General features: G+C 39.6%; 2 protein-coding genes across 5 annotated transcripts; one reads left to right on the forward strand and one right to left on the reverse strand.

The window, feature by feature from the left end:
- The first annotated feature begins 1,625 nt into the window (after positions 1 to 1,625).
- On the forward strand, positions 1,626 to 16,134 carry Oatp58dc (Organic anion transporting polypeptide 58Dc). 4 transcript variants are annotated; one of them, XM_076782969.1, is made up of 8 exons: positions 1,626 to 1,669; positions 8,913 to 9,542; positions 10,979 to 11,088; positions 12,756 to 13,195; positions 13,342 to 14,017; positions 14,196 to 14,577; positions 14,665 to 14,766; positions 15,111 to 16,134. In XM_076782969.1, exons 2-8 carry the CDS (start codon positions 9,212 to 9,214, stop codon positions 15,230 to 15,232), a joined length of 2,163 nt encoding a protein of 720 aa, XP_076639084.1. In that variant the 5' UTR covers positions 1,626 to 1,669; positions 8,913 to 9,211; the 3' UTR covers positions 15,233 to 16,134. The 4 variants fall into 4 exon arrangements, with proteins under 4 accessions (XP_076639084.1, XP_076639081.1, XP_076639083.1 ...); XM_076782966.1 differs by lacking the exon at positions 1,626 to 1,669 and adding an exon at positions 3,235 to 3,366; XM_076782968.1 differs by lacking the exon at positions 1,626 to 1,669 and adding an exon at positions 5,416 to 5,552.
- A 90-nt stretch (positions 16,135 to 16,224) lies between these two features.
- On the reverse strand, positions 16,225 to 22,542 carry LOC143348451 (solute carrier organic anion transporter family member 74D). The gene is made up of 10 exons (XM_076778663.1): positions 22,348 to 22,542; positions 20,923 to 21,183; positions 20,533 to 20,742; positions 20,211 to 20,469; positions 19,683 to 19,824; positions 18,570 to 18,861; positions 18,297 to 18,489; positions 17,767 to 18,025; positions 17,263 to 17,698; positions 16,225 to 17,196 (listed from the first exon to the last, which is right to left on the reverse strand). The coding sequence occupies exons 2-10, from the start codon at positions 21,179 to 21,181 to the stop codon at positions 16,283 to 16,285; spliced, it is 2,964 nt and encodes a 987-aa protein (XP_076634778.1). The 5' UTR covers positions 21,182 to 21,183; positions 22,348 to 22,542; the 3' UTR covers positions 16,225 to 16,282.
- Between the last annotated feature and the right edge of the window lie 540 nt (positions 22,543 to 23,082).

Here is a 23,082-nt window from a genome sequence, read left to right on the forward strand (position 1 = left end):
GAATCGCCCGATGCGCGCGATCCTCGATTCGAAATATCCGCGAAAACTTATCCGTGAGAAATATATCGCTCTTCGAAATGAGTTTCGTATCATTACGAACGGTGTTGCATATAATACTCTTTTGTGCGAGGAAGAGCGTCTGTACATAAATTGCAGATGCAGAGTTGCATTCAGTGTGGATCCAAGGACTCGCGATGCAACGCAATGCAGACGAAAACGAAGAATGCGACAGCATGGGTATCGAGTGTCCAACGACATTGGTCGATGAAGTTGACAGTTGTTTGCTATGGATTTTCATTCGTTGATTCCAGAAAATAACAATTAGCGGTAGAATCAGTGCTTAAAAAGAAAGGAAAATTTCTAATTTTAATGTTCATTTTATATTTAAACGATCCTCTGGTTGACATCTTTAAACTTCGCGAAGAATAACCATTCGACGATATGTTTTTGATATTTATTTTGTTGCTCGTTGAATAAATAAGAACTGACAATTGATGTCGTATCGATTCGGTTGAATATATTTTGTAATCGATTATAAAAACTTTGACGGGACCGAGGAATTGCGCGTTCAGCGTCGACGAATAAAAGGCCATTCGCCCTGGAGAAAAACGGCGATTGGCATTAGCTGTGAGTAATAATAATGATTCTAATGCAACTCGTCCGGCCTTGATTCTTCTATACTACGAATGCTGCGTAATTTAACGAAGCGAGTGGGTTGTAGCGTTCAGCGCCGCCTAACGAAAAGGACAATGTTCTAAAATGGCTATTTTTAGTACGCGTTGGACACCCCAATGTATACACGTAAACAAATAAAATTCTTTAATAGTAATCTTAGAACTTGTTCCATCGTAAAGGAAATTATACTGAAATTTCATTTAAAAATAATTTTCTTCCGTATAGATCGAAATGTATAAACAACGTAATAACTAGAAATTACTGTACACGTAAAAAGAAGAACAGTGTACAACGTATGTATATCTTCCTTCTTTTTACCAACTGCATAATACAAATCGACCTTATTACGCGTTGCATCGTGTTAGTAGAATGCTGCAGTCAAACACGGGGATTCCCAATTGTGTAAACATTTCGATTCAGATATCTGCACCTTCGCGCGTTTTGTGGGACTGTCTTAGCCTCAGTCCAGTTGCTTTTAAAAAGAATTAGTTAAACAGTTCTTTTTCTTTTAATACTAAATTATTTTATAGAGATAGTCGTCCAACTTCGATCGTAGCGTAAGTAAAGGAATAATACTCTATTATCATACAGAACGCGTGTATGTAGTACTTAGAAACAATAGTTCGGTGCACTCGTTGACAATAATTGAAGAAAAAATTGTCAACCACAAACCATTGTTTTACAACGTACGTGTCTGAATTCACAATATTGATCAAACGCATTACGTAATAGTTGGATCACTGCTAACTAGATCCGAAGCATGCAATTAACTACGCGTGTATCAGCATCGAGGGGCGATGTAAACGAACGAACAAAGTTGCTCTAAGGCAACTCGAAATAATTTTAGACTGTGATCAATTTGTTTTACTAATTCAAATAATACCGTATGTATGACGTATTTTACTTATTTTAGCGTGCAGATTCATCCCCTGAAGTACGATCGAGTATTCCAGAGTCAGCCTGCGAACACGATCAAATTAACACGGTGATAGCGGTAAGAGATCCATCGAGAAAGAGTACAATGTATTATATGTATGCCGACAAACATTCACTGTCGCTCGTAATCAAAGTAAATAGCAATCAGACGAGTTTTGAATTCCACGCTTCATAGTTGCACCTTTCACTATCTGACTGCGTGAAAATATATTTACGTAGATAAGTCACGTCTTATCCGACGAGCATCTGTAAAAATTTTACAATTTATAAAACAAATTATTTTCTTTGATTTTTACCGTTCAAAGTCACACGAAAGTCGACGCATCGTGCCTGGATTAAATTTCTCCTTTCCAGGGTCGACGAAAATATATAGTGTCGTTTAAAAAAAAATGTCGACGACCTTGAAATCTCGTATATTATAATCCTAAAAAAGAATTTTCTCTTCCGAGAATATTTGCCCCTTCGAAACGAGCAGTCTTCTTTCTCGACTTTGTTTGCGTATGTTTAAAAGAAACGGAGATAGAGCCCGAAAGATTAAAATCTTCATTAATGCAAACACAATGTATATTTTGTACATACCAACTATACTTTCGACGTATTATACCAAAATTCTTAATACTTGTGGACACAATACTTTTTTTTTTTCTATCTATTTGAACGTTCAACGTCGTCTATTTGTGAAGACCTCCCGTCTTACATAAGCGGTTTTACATTATTTTGCCCTCGCGAGTTTAATTTTTCATAGTTTATAAGTTTCGTTAACGACTACGTTGGTACGTATGCAAAATTAATTATTCAAAGATTCCTGACGATAGCGAATTATACTTTCGAAATTTATTTCCAATAAAATAGAAACTAGTACTCAAAGGAAAGAATTCTAACGCGAAATCCGTCGATCGAGTTTGCGAAAAGTCGCCCGGGAATCGACAGGCCTGACGGGGATATTATTTAACAAACTTCGAATCGCGATTTTTACGACGTTTGCTTTTCGTCAACACGTCGCGCGATGAGTAGACGTAATTAAAAACTTCACGCGTGTATCAGGCAACCGTTCTATTTGTTTCGATAAAACGGCTCCGGCGTCGTTTCACAAATGTCGCGCGAGTTGATGTGTGTTTCGTATCGTGTAAACATCAGGTACGGTGAACTGATTCGTATATCAAGATGGATTTCCAACTCTCTTCTCTTTACGACAATGAGGACGTCTGACGGAGTCTGGAGCATGGTCAATGTCAGGCTCGTCTACGTATCGTAAATTTGAAAACCGCTTTGTCGAACGCGGGGAAGCGAACGTCTAAACGAAACGCTAGCGTTTTTAAACAAATTAATCAAAGATTTTCCGTCGTAAACGAACGCCTCCTCGCGTTTAAATCTCTATTCGCGCGTTATTCCTCGAATCCGCGATCCACGATATAGTTTTATTTCCAATATTTCTTCGTTGCTGTCACAACGTTAGAACGTTTAATGGTCGGATTAGAAAAAGTAAAGGGATCAAAATGTTCGTTACGCGCGTCGACGCGACAAGATTCACCGCTAATTTATTGCTGCCTTATCTTAGATGTAAATTTTCGCCAACGAACAAAACATTTTGTGGCTGTTTGCGAATACACGGATTTCGTGACTGGAACGTTTCCTACGAGTCATGCCAAAAATTCGTAGCCAATGGTGTAATTCGCTCGTACATACGTGTTCCTTGGAACGGAAGGTTATAGGCGAAGTTACGGTCGCGAGCGAAACTACGGTGGCCCAAGCAACGTAGAATTTTTACTTTTACGTGGGAATATTTTATTGAAAAGAAACGCATGGAAAAAATCATCGATGTCTCTCGTTCTGGGCTCAGTGACGCGGATTCAACCTCGTTAGTTGTCGTCTCGTTATCCCTACCATTAACTCATAGCGGTATCTCCTTCTTTTTCCATTCTGTAGATTTTGATATCTGTTTTTTATTTTTTCAAACTTTGACACAAATATTTCGACATCATAAAAAATTATATACCTTCGTTTCCAAACATACGTTTTGATTTTAATTTTAATTGTAGTCAGGTGTACTGTAAACGTTGCTTCAAATAGGTGTAACTCGCTTCACACTATTTCTTGTTATAGTTCTAAGTATAGTTTTTTACATATCCCCGATTTATTATAATGATATCTGTGTTTCTTTTCACAATAGCGATATCACCACCAACTATGTTATTATTGTATTATACAGGGTGTTCGGCCATACCTTGGAAAAATTTTAATGGGAGATTCTAGAGGCCAAAATAAGACGAAAATCAAGAATACTAATTTGTTGATGAAGGCTTCGTTAAACAGTTATTAACGTTTAAAGTTCCGACCGTAATGAATTTTTTTCTCGAAAGTGGGTAGGATTTCGGGGGTATGTCTATTCACCAAAAATGATTGTAATTGATCCCCGCAACCGAAAATAATTTTTTCGGAACGATTTGAAATTTTTTTTTTTCGTCGATTTAGGCACCTACCCCCTGTCGATTTTTCTTAAAAATTCATTTTCCATTTTTAATAATTTTGTTTGACGCCTTACAGAAAAGTTGTCTAATACTTTTTTGTAGGTACCCATGAGCTCTACTTCAGAAAAAAGTTTCATTGAAATATATTCACAATTGTAGGAGTTATGGCTGTTTGAAAATTTAACCAATTTTATGGAGTCTTTCTCATTTTGCGGGGTCAAGGACCAACTTTTCGAATATTTTTACAATTTCTACATATTCTCCATCAAAATACGCGTAATTTGCTTTTTTAAACATTAAAATCGTCCAATCCGTTCAGAAGTTATGACGTTTTAAAGATTCGCATGAAAATTCGGGGAACAATTTCTGGCCTGAAAGTAGATTTTCGGTAAGGAATTTTTTTCTCGAAACTGAGTAGGATTTCGGGGGTATGTCTATTGACCAAAAATGCTTACAATTGACCCCTGCAACTAAAAATAATTTTTCCAGAACGATTTGAAATTTTTGAATTTAATTGTTAATAACTTTTTAACGAAGCCTCCATGAACGAATTGGTATTCTTGATTTTCGTCTTATTTTGAACTCTAGAATCCCCCGTTAGAATTTTTCCCAGGGGTGACCGAACATCCTGTATACTTATGTATGTTTCTTTGTGAAGTAGTGGATGTATTGAAGGAGGGGTGATCTTGCCAGATTCCAAGTTACTCCAATCAGTACTTATGTAAAATTCAAGAAAGTTATATTTAGTAATTTTGTTTCTCTGAATTATTCGGTAGATTGTTTCTATATTTTACAGATGTATTTATTCCCCGCTGAACTCGTATATTTGAAGACAGATAACAACGTTAAATTCCTGGAACATCCACCTATCTCGTTAATTATATTCGGCGGCGTTGGTTTAACTTTGTCTCAGATTCATCGAGATGTAACTGTATTATAAAAATAGTACTCTTTTCGACAACCACGTTTAATATGATTTTTATCATTATCTTATCGTTATCTTCGCTTCTGCAAATTACTTGTTTCCTCGATAGTTCGTTTTATATTGTATATAATTCCGGTGCAGCGAAGACGTATTATTATTATTATTTACCAGTAGTGTTTCCACGGTTCTACGATCATAGTGTACCCGTTAAAAAGATACACACGTTATCGTTGATTAAGGCACGTGCTTTCTGGATTCGGAGGTTTTAATATCGCTTAATTATCTACCGCGATAACAAGATTTTAATCGATTTCACAATGTCTTTCATTCTTCTTGCCTCGTAGTTGCCAGAAACTGTTTGCTCAGACTAAACACTGTCTATTATTTGTCAAAAAAGTGAAGTGGCTCGTTTGCAGGTACGCTTTCGTTTATTTACGTTGATCTTCGACCGGTAACATTTTCAACAAAAGCGTGCAAAAATCCCATCGATGGAAACGTGTCGGAAGAAAGTGAAAAAATAACACAAGATGGAGAAACAGGAGAGACAGGTATATAATTTCTGTCATAATATGTTCCTTACCATACGTCTCTTCGAGTATACAAAAGAAAATAAAATCTATCTGTGATATTTTCTATTTAAATAATAACTCTTTTATTACTTCGATACTGTAGAGATTAAACGATACTCGACAACTATAACATTACACTCGAGCAATTCAGGAATCGAGTGACGCGCGATAACTTTATCTCCGTCAGAATAAAAAACATTTCATAGAAATCGATCGTCGAAAGCTAGAAAAATTGATTTTAATCGCGTCACGAAACGTCTCAATGTCAAAACAACTATGGCGACGCGGCTGGAGGCCGATCCGTTTTTCGATCGGAAAATTAAATTTCAGCAATTAACCACCAGCTATTAGCGGTGTAGCTGTTTGGTGTGCGCCATTAGCAATGCGCGGGAATAGACGGAAGAGTTTATCGGGCGCGTGTTGGTGTGCGCGTGTGTGTACATCACGTCGGCTCTATTAAATCATAATGGGTTCACAATGTGAGCCTCTGCTCTCGGAGGTTGACTAGAAACGAGCATAGACACCATACCCAAAGCCGAGATCTCGTCTATCTCGCTTGGATCTGCCGTCTTCCCAGCCGGACCCTTCTCCCAAATACCCTTCGAATCGAACTTACGAAACTATTCGACTTAAAATTCGTCTCGGTACTTGTTTTCGTAACCAAATTTCTTCCTTTCGACGTTTTAAATTGAGAATTAACTGTTTTAGTTTCGTAGGGAAGAATCCTGTCATGGATGTGTGGATGACAGTGTTAGGTAAATTTTATCTACTTTTACGGTCGTCTGAGTCCGAATTTTAATCAACAAGGTAGTATTTGTTGGGTCGTATTGTTTCAATATCAGTGTCATCCGGAGGTGGGTTAAATTTCAGAGACCCTGACGTTAGATAAAAGTCTGTAGATTCGAAACATAGGAATTCCTAAATCATCGAGAGTAGATCGATAGCACTGTATCATCCGTGAAGCCTCCTAAACTTCGAGTGTCCACAAAATTCACAACAATTCGATCCACCGCGATCTTTACAAAACTGGTGATCATCAATGGCGATCGGTGAGGAGAAATTCCGTTTATGGCGTCGCGTAATTTTTTCGTCCAGATGGGACGGGGGGGGTCCCTACTCCCGGTCAGTTAGGCATTATCGATACTCCACCGTGGGTAAATATTATCAAAGGTGGATCCGAAGTGGCGGGGGAGAGGCAGAGTCGTCGAGAAACGGAATAGACATAGAGCGCGGTGGAGCGAGAGGGATCGCGTAGGAGGATAGTGATAGAGAAGGGGTAAGAGGGGACACATAGAAGGAGGAGGGAGGAATGGGGAGGAGGAGGGGGGCACACGAAGTGATTGCAAGAGAGGCAGAAAATGTGCCCGCTTGATAACAGCAACGCGGACCGAAGTACCATAGATGCATCACAGTTCTCCGCGTCGCGATCCTCTGTCGTCCGATCGGCTCTTCAGGGTCGATAGTGGGGATCCGCAGGAGGAACCGTCTTTGTCGCGCGCAGAAGACGATACCAGTTGGGACGGAATACCGTCGGTTTTCGGACACGAGATTCGCGTACGCCGCGGAAAAGCCGTTGCGACGCAGAACCCGCCCCCGCGAAACGAGCCCGCGTCTCGATCCCGTGGATCACGAGCCACGGTCCGGGTGGAACCAGTTTCAGTGAGATCTTGGGAATCGATCGGGCCACCCTTCGATCCACGCCGCTGCGACGCAGCCTTGTTGTTACGTTGGTCGCCACGGGTACGTGCAATTACGTTTTTTTTTTTTCTTTGGATCTTTCGGCGACAACGATATTGTTTATTCTCGCGTCAGGGCAGCGTGAATTTATTGAGATTATCCCTCTGTCGAGCGACTTCGAAACAGCTCGAGGAAGTTGCGCTCCACGTGTATATTAAGTCTTCGGAGGAAGATCGACGCGGTTGCTCTGAGCGAGATTCCACCCCCGAAGCTAACACATTGGAAATCTTTGATGGTCGTGGGTTTTATAAATACGTTAATGAGAAGCATTTACTGGGGTTTTCGGAACTTTATTTTACGGTAGACTGTGGTATCTGCGTATTTACGTTGCATTCTCGTACACTTGTTTGCGTTAGTGATAGATTTCTTATCGTTGAAGGATCTTGGTGGTGCTAAAGTAGACGAAACGAGCTTTGAATTGACGTGCAATAGCTTCTGAATTAACGTCATAAAATAAAGTTGCATAAACTAGACTTCTGAATATGTGTATAGATATTTTCCAGTATTGCCTCATTTTATAGCCAAATGTATGGGGAACAATGATTTATTTCATTGTATTTACTTCGAGACTTGTCAATGTGTCAGTTAATAACAAATCTGACAATTCTGGAAAATAACTGCATGTTAGAAGAATTCTTTTAAATGTTTCTAATTCAATTATTAAAGAGACCCTTTTCGAACCGTTCCAACGACAAATTATTTGCTCCTCAAGAATTTATAATTAAACATTTTCAAAGAGAAAACTACAGGTTTCTTTTAAGAGTAATGGTTTACTTTTTCGCATATGCTTAGATGATTTTATAAATTTTGTTAATCGAGCTATTAATTCCTTTACAATAGTATGAATTCATGAATTGTATTTTCCCTTAGTTTAAGAAGATTAAAAACAAGTAAAGACTCTAGGCTTCTCTGACCCATTGCCAAATTTCCTTTCTGAAATTGGTATACAATTTTCTAATGAATTTAATCAAAATGTCTTTTAAGCAAAATAAGAACATGTATTTTTTCATACGTTAAAAAGACACGGACGATACTATACGATGCATACACGTTCCTTTTTAATATATTACATGTATCATTAATCTAAAAATTGATGATTTATAACAAAAATGTAAGCATTATTTTTTTAATTATTCCGAGTGCCACTTTCTCGTGCACTCCAGGAACATTCAAATTGAGGATAAAAAGGACAAGATTAATATACCTCGAATGGAATATTTTCAAGTCAGCAAATTTATTACGCAACATTTTGCGAAGCAATAACCCGTTATTTTTTCGGTAAGATTCTATAAGAATGTTTTAAGAAAGTTATATCGAATTGAAAATACTTTGTACATTGATGCTCCAAGTTTAAGGAATATAAATTGACAAGCTATTAAATTTGACAATTGCTCGACAATTTTGAAAAATAAATATTCAAAATTTAAAAGACCTTTCAAAGAATTCCTCGTCGTTAATTTGTCCCTCCCCAATACTGATTCCCGCCAGTCATTTGTCAGCGTCGAAGTTTTGTTAAAAATGCGTCCCGTTAACGATCCCGCGAGTTTGACCAGAATCTTGGTTATATTTATCGGAGTTTTGATTTCCTCTGTGAATTCGCAGGTGGGAGAGGACTGATACGTCGCGAGCAGGGCGAGTAAATCCGATCGACGCGTCCATCGTGTTTAGCCACGCGGTATCGAAAGATGGAGAACACGTGACCGCGTAACGGTAGAAACGGAAGTCGACAGAGGAAGAAACGGGCAACCGTGGGGAGCGGTTTCGAATTAATAAAAGCGATGCCAAGGGCCGCGAGAACGGCGGGGATACATAAAAAACGTGCGACCAGCGTTTGAGGTCAGAGTGATCTCTCGTAGCCGCGGAGATCGACGTTGCTCGACTGAGAAGAACGCGTATCGACGATGAAGAATAACACGAGCAACCACGAGAAGAACGGGCCCGAGAGCCTGAAGCTGCTGAGGGTGCCGTCGACGCCCCCGACGACCCCGACGACGCCCTCGACGCCCAGCTCGAGGGGCCTCGAGGACGTTTTCAGAGAGCTGCCCATCACCGACGACACCTCCTGCGGCATCTGGTGCCTCCATGGGCCGACCTTGCAAAGATTCGCGAACAAAAAGGCCTACGTGTTCCTCTACGGTGTACTAGGGTGTATATTCTCGGCCAGTTATGCGTATTTCAACGGCACCATCACCACCATCGAAAAGAGGTTCAAGATACCCTCGAAAACCACAGGTCAGAGACTAAATCGGTTCACGGTCGTTCACCTTCGACGATTACGTCGAATAAAAAAGGATAGGAAACACGTATTGTCCATATACATTCACCAATCACTCGTTCTATTATCTGTTATAATTGTATTCAAACATTTAAATATTTAAAGCTTGTTGATAAAGTAATCGAATAAAAAAAGATTAGAGACGCGTATTGTCGATCGATATCTAACAAATCAATATTTTATTATTTTTGATATTTATATTGCAACGTTTAAATATTTAAAGCTTTTTGGTAAATAGTGGAATACTCGAATATTCAAAACTTATTCGTAAATATTCAAGTATCAAACTGCAAATAGTTGCAACCTCAGTTGGAAACTATCTATTTTGTATGCATACTGCTAATTATTCGTGCTATTGTTCTACAAACTTCGCGACAGTACAGTAAAATATTTAACCTTGTATCGTGTAATGGTTCGCTGAGGGAATTTCATAGGTTCTGTGCATTACGTTTTTCGTAGAGGGACATCTAAGTCCTGTAAGTTTGGAAACTTGTGATTTAGTCGAAGCATTAATTAAATCATCGATGCATAGCTAAAAAATAGTTTCTTCTTGCAAAGATAAAATACGATTCGTATAGTAGTGGATTAAATCAATCCCTTTCGGATTTGAAATTTATATTTTTTTTTTAAGGAAACTAAGTGGCAATAAAAGAATAACATTTTTTCGTTCGAGACCTTGTTTTCGAGAAAATCGACTTTAAAAGCTCAGAGTGTACGCGTGCAGTAAAGTTTAAGTAGAAACAGTGATTAATGAACAGACACGCCAGGCAAATCGTATTCAATCGCACGCGTTTTAAATTGTCTCCGGAACGAAGCATTAGACGAAAAAAGTTACTCCATTATTCGCATTGTTTTTAAACAACCGTGTAAACATCACAGAATTATTTACTTTAAAATATATACAAGTATATTACCATCGTTCTAAGGGGTCCTCAAGGGCTAAATAAAATTTATTCTTCGCGATACGTAAGTTTCCAAAAAAAAGATTCTATAGACACTTTATATATTAATGTAATTTCATTCGTACATTTCCTAATGTTTAAAAAATATTTTTAAATAATTAAAAATTTAGAAAATTGACTCGAAGGAAAACCACGTTGTCTTTCTCTTCGCAATAGTAAATTTTTCGTGAATATTTTCTCTTAATCAAAACGATACTTTTCTCGTGTCAAGAAAATAAATTTGCAATTTTCATTCTGTATATCCTCGTTTCTTGCATCGATGCAACGCGTAACTAGTGAGTTGTAACAGAAAAAAGCAATGTAAAAACCACCGATCGACGACGCGATTAAATAATCGCTGGACATTTAGATTTCCTATCGCGAATCAACACGACTGACCGATTTAATTGTTCTTCTGTATCGAGTACGTTAAACATGCAGTTTTTGTTTAGGCCTTATCACCGTGGGCAACGATATCTCTCAACTGTTCGTATCAGTGGTCCTGTCTTATTACGCAGGAAGAGGTCACAGGCCTCGTTGGATCGCGTTCGGCATTTACACAGTAAGTTTTCGACGAATTAATTTTTCATCGTACGCCCGATTATTTATATATTTTTCTGAAGAACGCAGAGAAAAGTATCAGCTGTCGGCACACGCCCCGAAGAACGAACTAGGAGACGTCATAACCCACCGGTTGGTCGGTTCTTAATTAAATTAGGAAGCGTTGAAATCGTAGCTCTACGCTCATTCACGCCTCTTACCATCGTACTCTCGCCACCGTGTGCTTAGCTAAGCGCTTCATTCATTGAACAGTGAAAAGACACTGTTGGTGTGCGTGAAACAACTCGCGTCAAGTATTTTCAGTAATTACGGTTCGAAACAATTAGCGTTGCAATCTGGCTTTGTTTTTAATTTCGTTCTTCCAGCATCGGTAGAAAATTTTTTAGCGACTTGGAAAGTCGCTTGGCTCGTTATTAAACGTTTCTGGAATAATTTCGTTACGAAACGTCCCGTTATTCACGAACAAGAACGGTAATTTATATATTTATATTTGGAATAAAATTTCCAGTTGATTTTGATATATGTGGCATCGTATGAGTATTGTTTATTAACCAACAGCCACTGTAAACAGTCTACGACGTATTTAGATTCGTAGAAATAATATTCTTCGGGGGAAAGAGTTTCGAGAAGCATTCGAGGAGACTTTTATCGCCGTTTGTTGCAAATTATTCGTCAAATTAATTACTCTCGATTTATCTTCTCGCGAAACAGTTGGATGCTCGGTGAATTATTATCAGAGCAATCGTTCAGATAACGTCACAGTAAATATGTCGCGTAGACAATAGTGTTTGACAATCGTTGCAAACTCGAACGCAAGAAGGTGAAAAATCGTATGGCATTTTCCAAGCCTGATCTTGTTTGACGATCGCAATCTAAATATCAGTAAGTGTACACTCACTATCAATGCGCTGAAGCCTGAGGACTGAAGTAAACAGTTGAAAAAATATACCGTGCAAATCTGATATCAAACATTCTTGTCACATTAATTTTTTACGAGAACGAATGTTGCAGATTTTGCTAACTTAAAAATTCTATAAAAAATTTTAATCGATCGACGAAACTTAAACGACGATAAACGTTAATATTTTAAATGTCTTTTAGTAACGTCAAATAATTCGTTTATTTACCGTTTTGTAAATTAACTGATCTGAGCCCAAATTTGAAATTATTGCCAGAAGAAAACCCAATTATTTGGATCACGAGAACCATACTTTTACAAGCTAGTCGGTGGAAAATTGGATTTCTCCTAAAGCGTCTAGACGGGTGCATTAATAAGGCTTATTAAAAGCGAACATCCAATCCGTTCATTAATGATCTTGAAATACAAGGTTGAATTTAATAGTATTTTGCGAGCCTCTTATGTTATGTTAATTTAATAATAGAATATAGTTACAGGATATCCTCCTTCGTTTCCTCTTTCGATCACGAAAACGTATATTTCGTCGATAAGAAGATGTTAATTCATTAAAGAAACACGTTAATAGATAAACTTTCGTAACAAAGCTCTTGTCAATTACTGGAACACTTACCTTAAGTCGGTCATGGTTTCATCCGTTCAGGCTCCCGTTAACGTTTTTTAACATCTCAATCAGCCGCGATTGGGACTCGTTCTTATCGATCGAACCAGTTAACGAAACGATGATTTGATTTGTTTGGTTTGTTCCCAAGGTGGTTCTCTTTTGCTGCTTGACGATGTTACCACATTTCTTGTACGGTCCTGGCGAGGATGCTCTTTTGCTCACGAAGGAGTACGGAGCCAAGCCTCGAAGCGTGAACACGAGCCAGATTCCTGACAAGCACCGGAAGTTCCTCTGTCTCGGGAAGGAGAACCGTGAAAACGAGTGCGACGACTCGGATGGAAACTTCGCGCCTCAAGCGTTGTTGTTCGTAGCGCAGCTCGTATCCGGGGTTGGCGGATCCCTTTACTACACTCTGGGAGTGTCATACATGGACGACAATATACAGAAGTCGAAGACACCAGCGTTGATCAGCTTCTCGTATTTCTTGCGAATGCTGGGACCGGCCATTGGCTACGGTCTGGCTTCGTTCGCCCTCAAGTTCTACATCAGTCCCACTCTAACGCCCACTATCACCACGCAGGATCCAAGGTACGATCGCTAACAGAACGAATCGGTTTGGCGGTCACTTAACATTTGCTTCTTTGGTACAAATAAACACGCCATAATTGTCGGTAGTTCTAGCGTTAAGAATGTCGATAAAAGGAAACTTACGAGTCTGTTTGAACGTGAACCAGATGGTTGGGCGCCTGGTGGCTCGGATGGATCATCCTGGCGTTCCTCCTCTTCGTCTTCGCGAGCATAATCGCTCTGTTCCCGAAGACGCTGCCGAGAGCAGCGGCTCGCAAAGCTTTGGCCTCGGAACGAAACAAGTCCGCGGCGAATATAAAAGGGGACCAAGAGTCAGAGTTGCCTGCCTCCTTCACGGACATGATGAGGACGTTCAAACGTCTGCTGACGAACACTACTCTGATGTGCAACAACCTGGCCACCGTCTTCTATTTCATGGGTTACATGCCTTATTGGATCTTCATGCCCAAGTACATCGAGACGCAATACAAACAGTCCGCCTCCGTGTCCTCGTTGATCACCGGAACGGTCGGTTTGGTGTTCAGTGCCTTTGGAATTCTTCTTTCCGGTCTGGTCATCTCCAAATACAAACCCAAGGCTAGGTATTTGGCCGCCTGGAACGTGATGGTGGGAGCCATATCGGTGATGGGAATGATTTCTTACGCTTTCCTCGGTTGCTCTGCTAACGACAGTCAGATCGCTGTTCAATCTGATGGCTCTTTGAAGACGTTGCTGCCCTGCAACGAGCCGTGCCACTGCGATTATGTTACTTACAATCCTGTCTGCTCTGAACATGGTCAAACCTTCATTTCAGCGTGTCACGCTGGGTGTCGTAACTTAAAGGTACGGTGCTGCAATTTGCTCTCATAATTTTTTATCAGATTCCGAACCTTTTTAATACTTTGTTCGCCACGTTATTTGGAACTAAACCAGTTGATTCTCAAACTGAAACGTTAGAGGAAATAATCGATTTCTTGTTGACTACCGTTTAAAATAACAACAATCAATCGTACGTTTGCAGATTCACAAGAACAGTAGCAAAGTGTACACGGAATGCAGCTGCGTGAAACCAAAGTTTGGACGTTCGTTGTCGCATTTGTACGCGAACACGTCGATGCACACGACGCCATTTCCGTTCGAGACCACCGTGCCGGACGCGTCGCCATCTTTTGGCACAGCAGTTCCGGGGGCATGTCCTGTGGACTGTATGCACAAATTTTACGTATTTCTGGCGGTGGTTTGCCTCCTCAAGTTCAGCGGCGCCACTGGGAGGGCGTCGAACTTTTTGGTATCCGTCAGATGCGTCGACGAGAAGGACAAGACAGTGGCAATGGGCTTTGGATTAACTATTATGAGCTTATTCGCGTTCATACCATCCCCTATACTGTTTGGATTTATTTTAGGTAAGGCTATATCCCTCGAAAACCAAAGAAATTAAAGCTTCAATTACTGTAACTCGTGAGACCAAATGTATGTATTTTCTTTTTTAGATAAAACCTGCCTCGTTTGGGGGAAAACATGTTCAGGTACAGGGAACTGTTGGCTCTACAACGGTGAAACATTGAGATACCTGCTGAACTTCACCGCGGCCAGTAAGTTCAATCTTTTTTCTCCATGGCGTGAAATAATTAGAGGATTCTATACGATCTGGAAGAATAAGTTGAACATTGTTGATGTTTCTAACGAGAGACACCCTCGAAGCGTCCCTTCGTCCTGTTTTTTTACAAATTGGTAAAACCACTGTTTCCACCTTTGTCACTAACATATATTTTTTTTTTAATATTTTTATTTGGTTCAGATACTATATATCTTTCGATAACTTCGATAATTTTAAAGGTGCTTAAACGGGAGATCCCTTAATTATTTCGTGCGTCGCGAATCCCAATTCCTTCCTCTGCGAGTTAGTCCGATTAATTGTACAATATTCTTTTTTCAGGCTTCGTAACGATCGGCACGTTGTTTGATGTGGGTGTCTGGTATTTCGTGAAAGACGTAAAGATCTTCGACGAGGAGATCGAGCTGAAAGACATAGCCGAGGAACCAGGGGAGACACTTTGAAAGTAACTCATTAACGATCCAGTCGGATCGCTTCGTCCCAGAGGCGGTGGAGTAAAAGCATCAACAGCGAAATCGTCGATGAATAGGAAAAAAAAGGATGAGAACGGTGGAAAATGAGACAGAGAAAGAGCGAGAGAGGGAGGGAGAGAGAGAGAGAGAGAGAAAGAGAGAGAAACAGAGAGCAGACGAATAAAGACTTTACAAGTACCTTAAGCATCTCCTTAGATATTTAAAATGCTCGTAATACCTCGGATAGAACTTACTGTTGGCTAGTTCGTTCACGAGGCGCGACATTCGAGAAACGAAAACGAATTTTATTTTTTACTGTCCTCGTCTTACTGTCATTGAACGACGATATCCTTATCGCTTACGGGAAGCCCTGTAAAAAATAATTCTAAGAAGGTTTACAGTAATCTGAGAAACTCGAATCGGCCGAATCAATACCACGTGTTCTATGTACAAAGTATGATACGAAAACAAAAAAGAATGAATTTATATCCACTGGTGAAAGGAAGCGTTTTTACTTTACGTTCGTCGACCGCGGTGCGACGTGTCTTGTTTCTTGTAAATTATCGAAACTGCGGCGTTTCCGAGTTGCATTGAAATGTGTAATAAATGTAAAAAGAGTAATAATTACGATAAACGTTATGATATAATATCCGTGAGACGAACGATAATGTATGTTCCTTTTTTGTTGCTCAAAATTCGAGCGATCCCCGAATTTCGGTTCCTGTGTTATGAAAATAGTCGATTTGTGTAAATAAAGCTGCGTAATTGTCTCAAAAGATATGTACCAAAGGCTCGCGAAGATCCAAATAACACGTCCAAAATTATGAAATATGATCCACGAACGGAAAAGAAATATTTAAGCTATTTAAAATTACTCCCACCATAATGGAAATCTGGAGAAAAATAACAGATAATTTAAATAAATAAAACATTTTTATCTTCTATCATGTAAAATTTTCAAATGCACGAGCAGTGTACGGTTAGAACACTGAGAAAGAGTTCTCCTCAATTTTGGAACATTGAACTCGACTCCATCGAGCGTTAGAAATCGGTGTGCAACGTTCCTCTGCTTCCTTTGCTAGATGTCATCGGGCTGCTGCTTCCTCGGGACTCTGGTCGATCCTCGAGGACCTTACCGTCCGCCAAACTGCTAAATCCCGACGAGGATTGTGCCCTCGAGGATGGTCTCTTCGGCGCCATGGCCACCAACGGAAAACCACCGACGCCTTTATATTCTGGACGGCTACCGCTTTCCCCAGATTTCACGGACTCTCCGTCTCCGTCGACTTGGTCGCTGTTCAACTCGTATCGATTGATCAACGATTTTACATCCTTCAAAAAACGAGCATCGGACTGTGGCGGACGGGAACCAGGAGGATCCATTATAGGTATACCGACTTCGTTAAAATCACCCTTCTTGCGCACCTCATTCTCGCGTCCGTTTTTCGAAAACTCGAAACTACTGGTCTTGGACGAACCATCCAAGTAATTGTTCGGATCCTTCCTTTGACCGGCCAGCCTGAAATCGATGTGATTAGGATCATTTGGGAACTCTTGTCTGGGCGAAGAGCTTTGTTTCGAGTTTTGATCGCGATCGTAGTCTTTGCTGTGGATACGTTTGCGCGATCTAGGCTCCGTGTTGCTTAGATCGCTCTCCACGTCGGAGTCGAGATCCAGTGGGAGGTAGGGCACCTTCGGGCTCGAGTCCTTTTTCCCGTCGTCGTCGCTGGAGCTCAGCTCGACGTCCGTGTCCAGGTGTCGTATGTTGGACTTTTGTTTCTGTGACGTTTGAACCACGGGAGGCTTTGCATCTGTTCGTCGATCTCCAGGACCTATGGGCCCGTACTTCAGCGGCGTGTTGTCGAATGGTTCTTCTGCGTTTCGAGAATGTTTAGGAGACTCCGTAGACTTCGTTTCTGATTCGTTGGTAACGACTACGCTGGTCGTTGCGTCGTCTTCGAATGGAAAAATGAAAAGCAGAGTTGTTAGTCTATCGAGGAGTACTGAAATATTTTTCTCACCATTATTGGCAGTATCCGATGGCTCCACCGGTTTAGGGGTCGACGGATCCGGCATCAGCTGTTGCATCTCAGCACCAGGTGGAAGTTCTTTTTCTTCCTGAGAGTAGAGGTTCAGTTCCTTGCAAAGGAACCATAAAACGATCTTCAGCAGGACGCACAAAATCAATAGACCACCCGTCAGATAACACAGATAATTGCCAAGCTTTGAACTGTCGTGCAAATGACAGATGATCTCTTCGTTTCCCCAGTATTGACACGTTAGGTCTGCTATCGTGTCGTAAAGAAATTTGCCTGGAGCGTAGGCAAAAATGGCCAACCACATCATCCAGAAACCGATGCTCAGAGCTTTGTCTTGGGCGTAGACCGATCTTAAAGCCACCAACAAGTCCCCGACGAAAGACGAGGCCCCCAACACGTACGCCAACATGGAACCGAACTGAAGAAGAATGAAATGTTGAATATCTTTAGAATTTTAAAGATCGAGATAAATGCTGATGTACTCGCCTCGAAGATCAGCCAACCGAGTTGACAGGCGTTCGAGTCGCAGGGTCCGTCCCATGCTTCGCCATCTTTCGAATTTGTCACATCTTCCACGCAACTGCAATCATTGTAAACCGTTCTACCGTTTTTCACGTCGCTGGAAGTGCATCCAGCGTGGCAGGCACTGTAGAAGGTGAACTTGCCTTTCGCGTCGCAAACGGGACGAAATTCGGCGTCGTTCGAACAGCCGCAATCTTTATTGCAATACTTCGGGAGATAAATCCTTAAAAGAACACACAGGTGCTTCGTTTATCCACCATATTACTTTTATGAGTCATTTTAAACATTATTAGATCTTGACAACGCATTTAAAAGATATTAAACTCTGTAAAGTGCATCGTATTACAAATAATTAATTTTAATTATTTATTTGGAAGCCACGAAACAGAGGTTCTGACAAAAGTCATCGAGGACTAGAATTATGAATTTGTTTGCAAGTCAGAATTCGGGGTGTAAAACATTTTAAAAGAGACATTTGTTTATGTTTTGCTTACAATCCTCTGTCATCGGTGCCAACTATGGGATTCTTTTTGCAACCTGTGGCGGTCAATGAGAAAATAATTCCAGCCGATAAAATTAGAACGACGACGCCATATCCGACGACGCTTCTGGCGCTGGGTCTTGCTTTCGCTATTACTAGGCCAGTGAGTATCACAATCAAGCCAATTAGTATAGGTTTTAAAATGTCTGGAATTAAGAGAAATTTCAATTGAATTTCCAGGGCATAAATTCACGAATTATTACGATTATTAATGTTCTTGTCTTACTCGCTACCATTCTCGAGTACATTGGATCATTGAAACCGAGCAGCAGTCCGATCGGTTTCGGTACGTGAAATCTCGACTGCATAATAAGGTTCTCGTAACCCATGAAATTCACGATCGCCATAATGTAGAGCGCGCAGGCCAGGACGTTGCTTATTAAAATTTTATTAACGAATAATCTGCTCAACGATGGCCAGAAATTCGTACCGCCAACTTTCTTCGTGATAGATCTTCGAGGCTCTTGATTATATCTGCTAGAACTGTTTAATAATGAAGCTGCAGCCTGTTCAACGACCTGGTATAATTATGAACGATCATTCCATCGAGTGATATAGTTGTAATTTATAGTAAGTCCTGATTATTAGGCCATTCCACGAGAAATCGAGACACCTTGCGGAGCAACGTCTCGAATTTTATCGAATTGTTGATTTTATTTTTCACTTCTCAAAGAACAAACATTCGTTGGTAAAAAATCGAATTTTGTAAATTTACACAGCTTTGGTCTGCAGAGTATGTATTAGCAGAAATGAATTCAGAAAGCGTGAAATTAATGAATCGAAAATCAATTCCTGCAACCGCGCGTGTTTCGCGTTTGTTCGAAGAGACGCTATCAAATATTCGTTGCGATTTAACGAATTAATGCAACCCGAATAATTGCAAACGTAGTACAGGTTTTAGAAGATTGCGAGGTATATTTGAAAAGCTTTCAATCGTATCTGCCTCATACTGTCAATGGACAAATATTGAGAGATCCAATTTAGAATCTGTAGGGTACTCAAGAAGAGAATTTTTCGATGAACTGGAAAGCCGAATACCGAAATTGCGAGCCCCTGATTTCAGTGCATAGAATCAGAGCAGTTATTTCGAATAAACAATCCTATCGCGTTCCATCTAATCTCGAAATATTTATTTATTCCATCGATAAGCATCATTGGCGTAGACTAAATCTTCAAGGGTCGAAGAAAATTTTCTTTCGAGACGAAACGTTCGTAAAATCAACAATTTTGTATATTTTAAAAAATCCTTCGAAATACTTTAATGACTTTCTCGTGCCCAATTTTAACTGAATGGCCATGTTACGAGTCGCGTTTAATATTAATTATTTTTTGTAGTTACCTCCGATGGCAGCATTCTGGGGAACCATGAAAGTAATAAACCAGGAACTATCAATGATATTGTGAGAATCGGAAATCCTAGCCACCATGCTCCAATCTGGTCTCTGTACGAGTCTATAGTAGTCAAGGTTACTGCGTCTATCCTGCACCAATAAGTATTTTTTACAGGTACATTTGCTTGGATACTTTGATCATTTCTGTGTTGAAATTCGCGACAGTCGATCCGTTTTAATTAGTGGCCATTTAATTCGTTTCGTTTAATTACTTTTATTTGTAACTACTACCTGTTGCTAAAAATCTTAATATCGCGATAAACCGTTCGTTGGATGGTATACTATTTCCAAGGATCGTGTTTTTCTTTAAATTTTGTAATTACTAATTGTAATTTTAGCGAAAACTAAAATATATTCGTAAATTTCGATATGTTTAGAACAAACAAGCACGCGCTCTGGAAAGGGGTCGCCACAGCTGACTGGTTAATGTATGGAACGATTAATACAAGCAATTTGTTCTTATTATAGTTACTCACCTGAGACAGACCCACGCCAGAATGTACCCCAAAAGAACACCGACGATTTTCACAGCGATAATGACACCAATGAAAGCAGCCACGTGCTTCTTTTTCGTGTTATCGTCTAAATAAGAAATACCCAAAGCAAAGTATGCAACGTTCGCCACTCCCGTCATAATTTGCACGATCACGATCATAGCGAACGTGAAGTAGCACGATTCGTCATCTTTTGCAATAATTCTAGTTAGGGCTGGCGAACACAGTTCTCGATGGTCGTCTGGAAAATTAATTTTTAAAATTCTTTGAAATGAATTTTTTAAATTCAAATTTTGTTTCTCACCTGCGTATAACGACATATGCGTGACGTTGTTTGTATCTACGACAACCTTGATTTGATGCGTCAGATGAGGAATTATCATGATAAAATATGATACACTTTGTAAAAGAACTATACCACCGATCCAGGCGACTCTATGGATCCTATCGCCCCAATATGCAACGAGTAATCCAAAAAGAAAGGGTGTCAAATCTGATATTACAAGGACCCATTCTGTAACATTCAAGTATCGTTTAATCGTGCTTAGAGTAACATCGAATTAAATATTAATTGTTAAGAGTAATTCACAGTCGTGTCGTATCTCGTTCAATGAATTGTTTTTGTTAAAAATTTGACGAAAGCGAGAAGTTCTTTAACTGTGATGAAATTAATTAATGTAATTGGAATACGTGCCCATTATGTAAGGATCGAATTGAAATTTTCTTGCGATCGTGGGGCCGGATACGTAAAAGTATGCGTACGCAGCAGCCTGGACCAAACCGACCCACGACATCAGTCCAACGAAGAGTCGTCTGGTTGCAAATTTTGCTAATTTCGGGCATGGTAATTGTGCACAACCGCAGTCTATCGATTGACTTGGTATCGGATTGGCTGGTCCTGACAAACCACCTTCTACTTCCGATCTCACCACTTCTTGAAGATGTATGGTCATTCCTTCGAGACAGAATCGATATTTGAGTCTCAGGAATGCTTTATTAGCTTGTTGGTACTTCAGAAACGCTCAAATAAAATTTCAATCTAACAAGTTCACTGTCTTAGCGAGTGATTGATCAAAATTATCACGATTCACGCGTTACTCACTCGTAGGAAATAATTCTAAAATTGTTTGATTCAAAGGTGACTCATAAACTAATAAAAATAATTTAACAGTAATAATTGTGACACCTTGAATCTTGTTATTCTTTATTAGGGGATGTAATGTGACTCATGAAGTTCTGAGTCATGATTGCCTTGAACCACGTGTCGATTAGTGGACTATGAACATATTAAAGCTTGAGATAACATAGTACTACTTAGCAAATTTTAGAATTGTCAAAAGAAAATTTTCTATCTGAAAGAAGTGAATTAGGAAGCACGAAATTATTTGCTTGATATTAAGTAGTAATCTTCGATTCTTTAAATAGCGTCTTTTTTACTGAAGTTGTGTATTACACGCGATGACTAGAAGATTTAAGATATTAGTCACGTTCCACCTTCTTAGATTAAAATAGATCAATATCTTTGCTATTCGAGGCATTTGATTTAATACAAACTTTACACGCAGTTTTCTTAAAAACACGAATTAAAATCGACTCGATATCGCTAGTAATTTTTATCAAATCTAGATTTAAACGTACAATTTTTATTTTTGTTCCGTTATTCTGATTTCCAAGCATACATTTATTCCGAATAAGTATTGACTTTTATTTCAGATTTTCAAAACAGCTAGAATATCTTCTATCAATGACGAAGAAAATGTTTTCTTTCACTTATTTAAACGTCAGTATAATAATAAGGCGATGTTTCAAACATTATCAACCCATTTTTCAAACCATAAAAGTAGAAAACCCCCGCAAAAGTTGTTCCTTCAGTCACACAGCAATAGAGAAAGCATACATACATAGAATACACGTGTCTAGTGCGTTTATGTGTCATTATGAATCACCTGATGACGTATTCGCGTAGAGTATTCTCAGAATTTCTATGTCATTTGATATTCCGACGAACCTTCGTACCCGTCAGAAATTATCCTAATACCGATACTCGTCGTTTATCGTTTTTCGATAGTCGAACGTGAGGTCTTAATTTACCGTTGTCGTCGGATTCTCGTAAACTTACTTCACCGATAAATCGATCCGTCGACCGATCAGCGCCTACTTTTATTCACAACACGCCACTGGAACGCACTGCTTTTCGTAACTGGTGCAACCATGAAAATGGTCGCGCAATCACATGATGATACGAACAAATAGAATCGCGTCGTTCTCGTTCCTGTTCGCCGTTTTTCCTGCGTTTCACGTAAAAACTGGGCTAACAGACAAACCAGCTCGACCAGCGTGAGGCCAGAGGCGCGGCACTTTTAATCGACGAACTCAAGCGTTATCTTATTACAGATACGCCGCTCAGATATCCTCCGATAAAGTTAAGAGTGTAATATACGCATGTGCTACGATACGTGCCACGGTAATGCTCGCACCTCGACACGGGACGGGAAAAATATTTACGCGTTACACATGGTCAATTATCATTAACAGATATTAATCGTAATATGATCGTCCGCTAACCCTTCGAAATCCATTTTTCACGTTTCGATAGGTCCATAATTTAGTTAATCCCACTTGTAAGTTAATGTTTGTGTGTATATTTTTATTGTACTGATGGAAACACAGTTCACAGTAGGGGTTGAAAATAACTGTTATGGATATATCGATTTCGAGGGTTCTTCATATTATATCTAACTCCATCTTGACATTGGACAGATTCTGTAGAAAATTTAACTTCCCGTATTTGACAATTTATTTCATTATATTAACGTGGATGGTAGGTTTATTTTAAATTTATTTTGGGAATTTT

Source organism: Colletes latitarsis, chromosome 2 (assembly GCF_051014445.1).
Source record: "Colletes latitarsis isolate SP2378_abdomen chromosome 2, iyColLati1, whole genome shotgun sequence".
Taxonomy (NCBI): Eukaryota; Metazoa; Arthropoda; class Insecta; order Hymenoptera; family Colletidae; genus Colletes; species Colletes latitarsis.

Bases quoted from the DNA above. Each gene is read 5' to 3' on its own strand.
- Oatp58dc (XM_076782969.1), top strand. From the start codon at position 9,212: ATGAAGAATAACACGAGCAACCACGAGAAGAACGGGCCCGAGAGCCTG. The intron at 14,018-14,195 runs GTACGGTGCTGC...GTACGTTTGCAG, and splicing joins CTGGGTGTCGTAACTTAAAG to ATTCACAAGAACAGTAGCAA. The intron at 14,767-15,110 runs GTAAGTTCAATC...TTCTTTTTTCAG, and splicing joins GCTGAACTTCACCGCGGCCA to GCTTCGTAACGATCGGCACG.
- LOC143348451 (XM_076778663.1), bottom strand. From the start codon at position 21,181: ATGACCATACATCTTCAAGAAGTGGTGAGATCGGAAGTAGAAGGTGGT. The intron at 20,743-20,922 runs GCACGTATTCCA...TGAATGTTACAG, and splicing joins ATTCGATCCTTACATAATGG to AATGGGTCCTTGTAATATCA. The intron at 17,197-17,262 runs GTGAGAAAAATA...TTCCATTCGAAG, and splicing joins ATCGGATACTGCCAATAATG to ACGACGCAACGACCAGCGTA.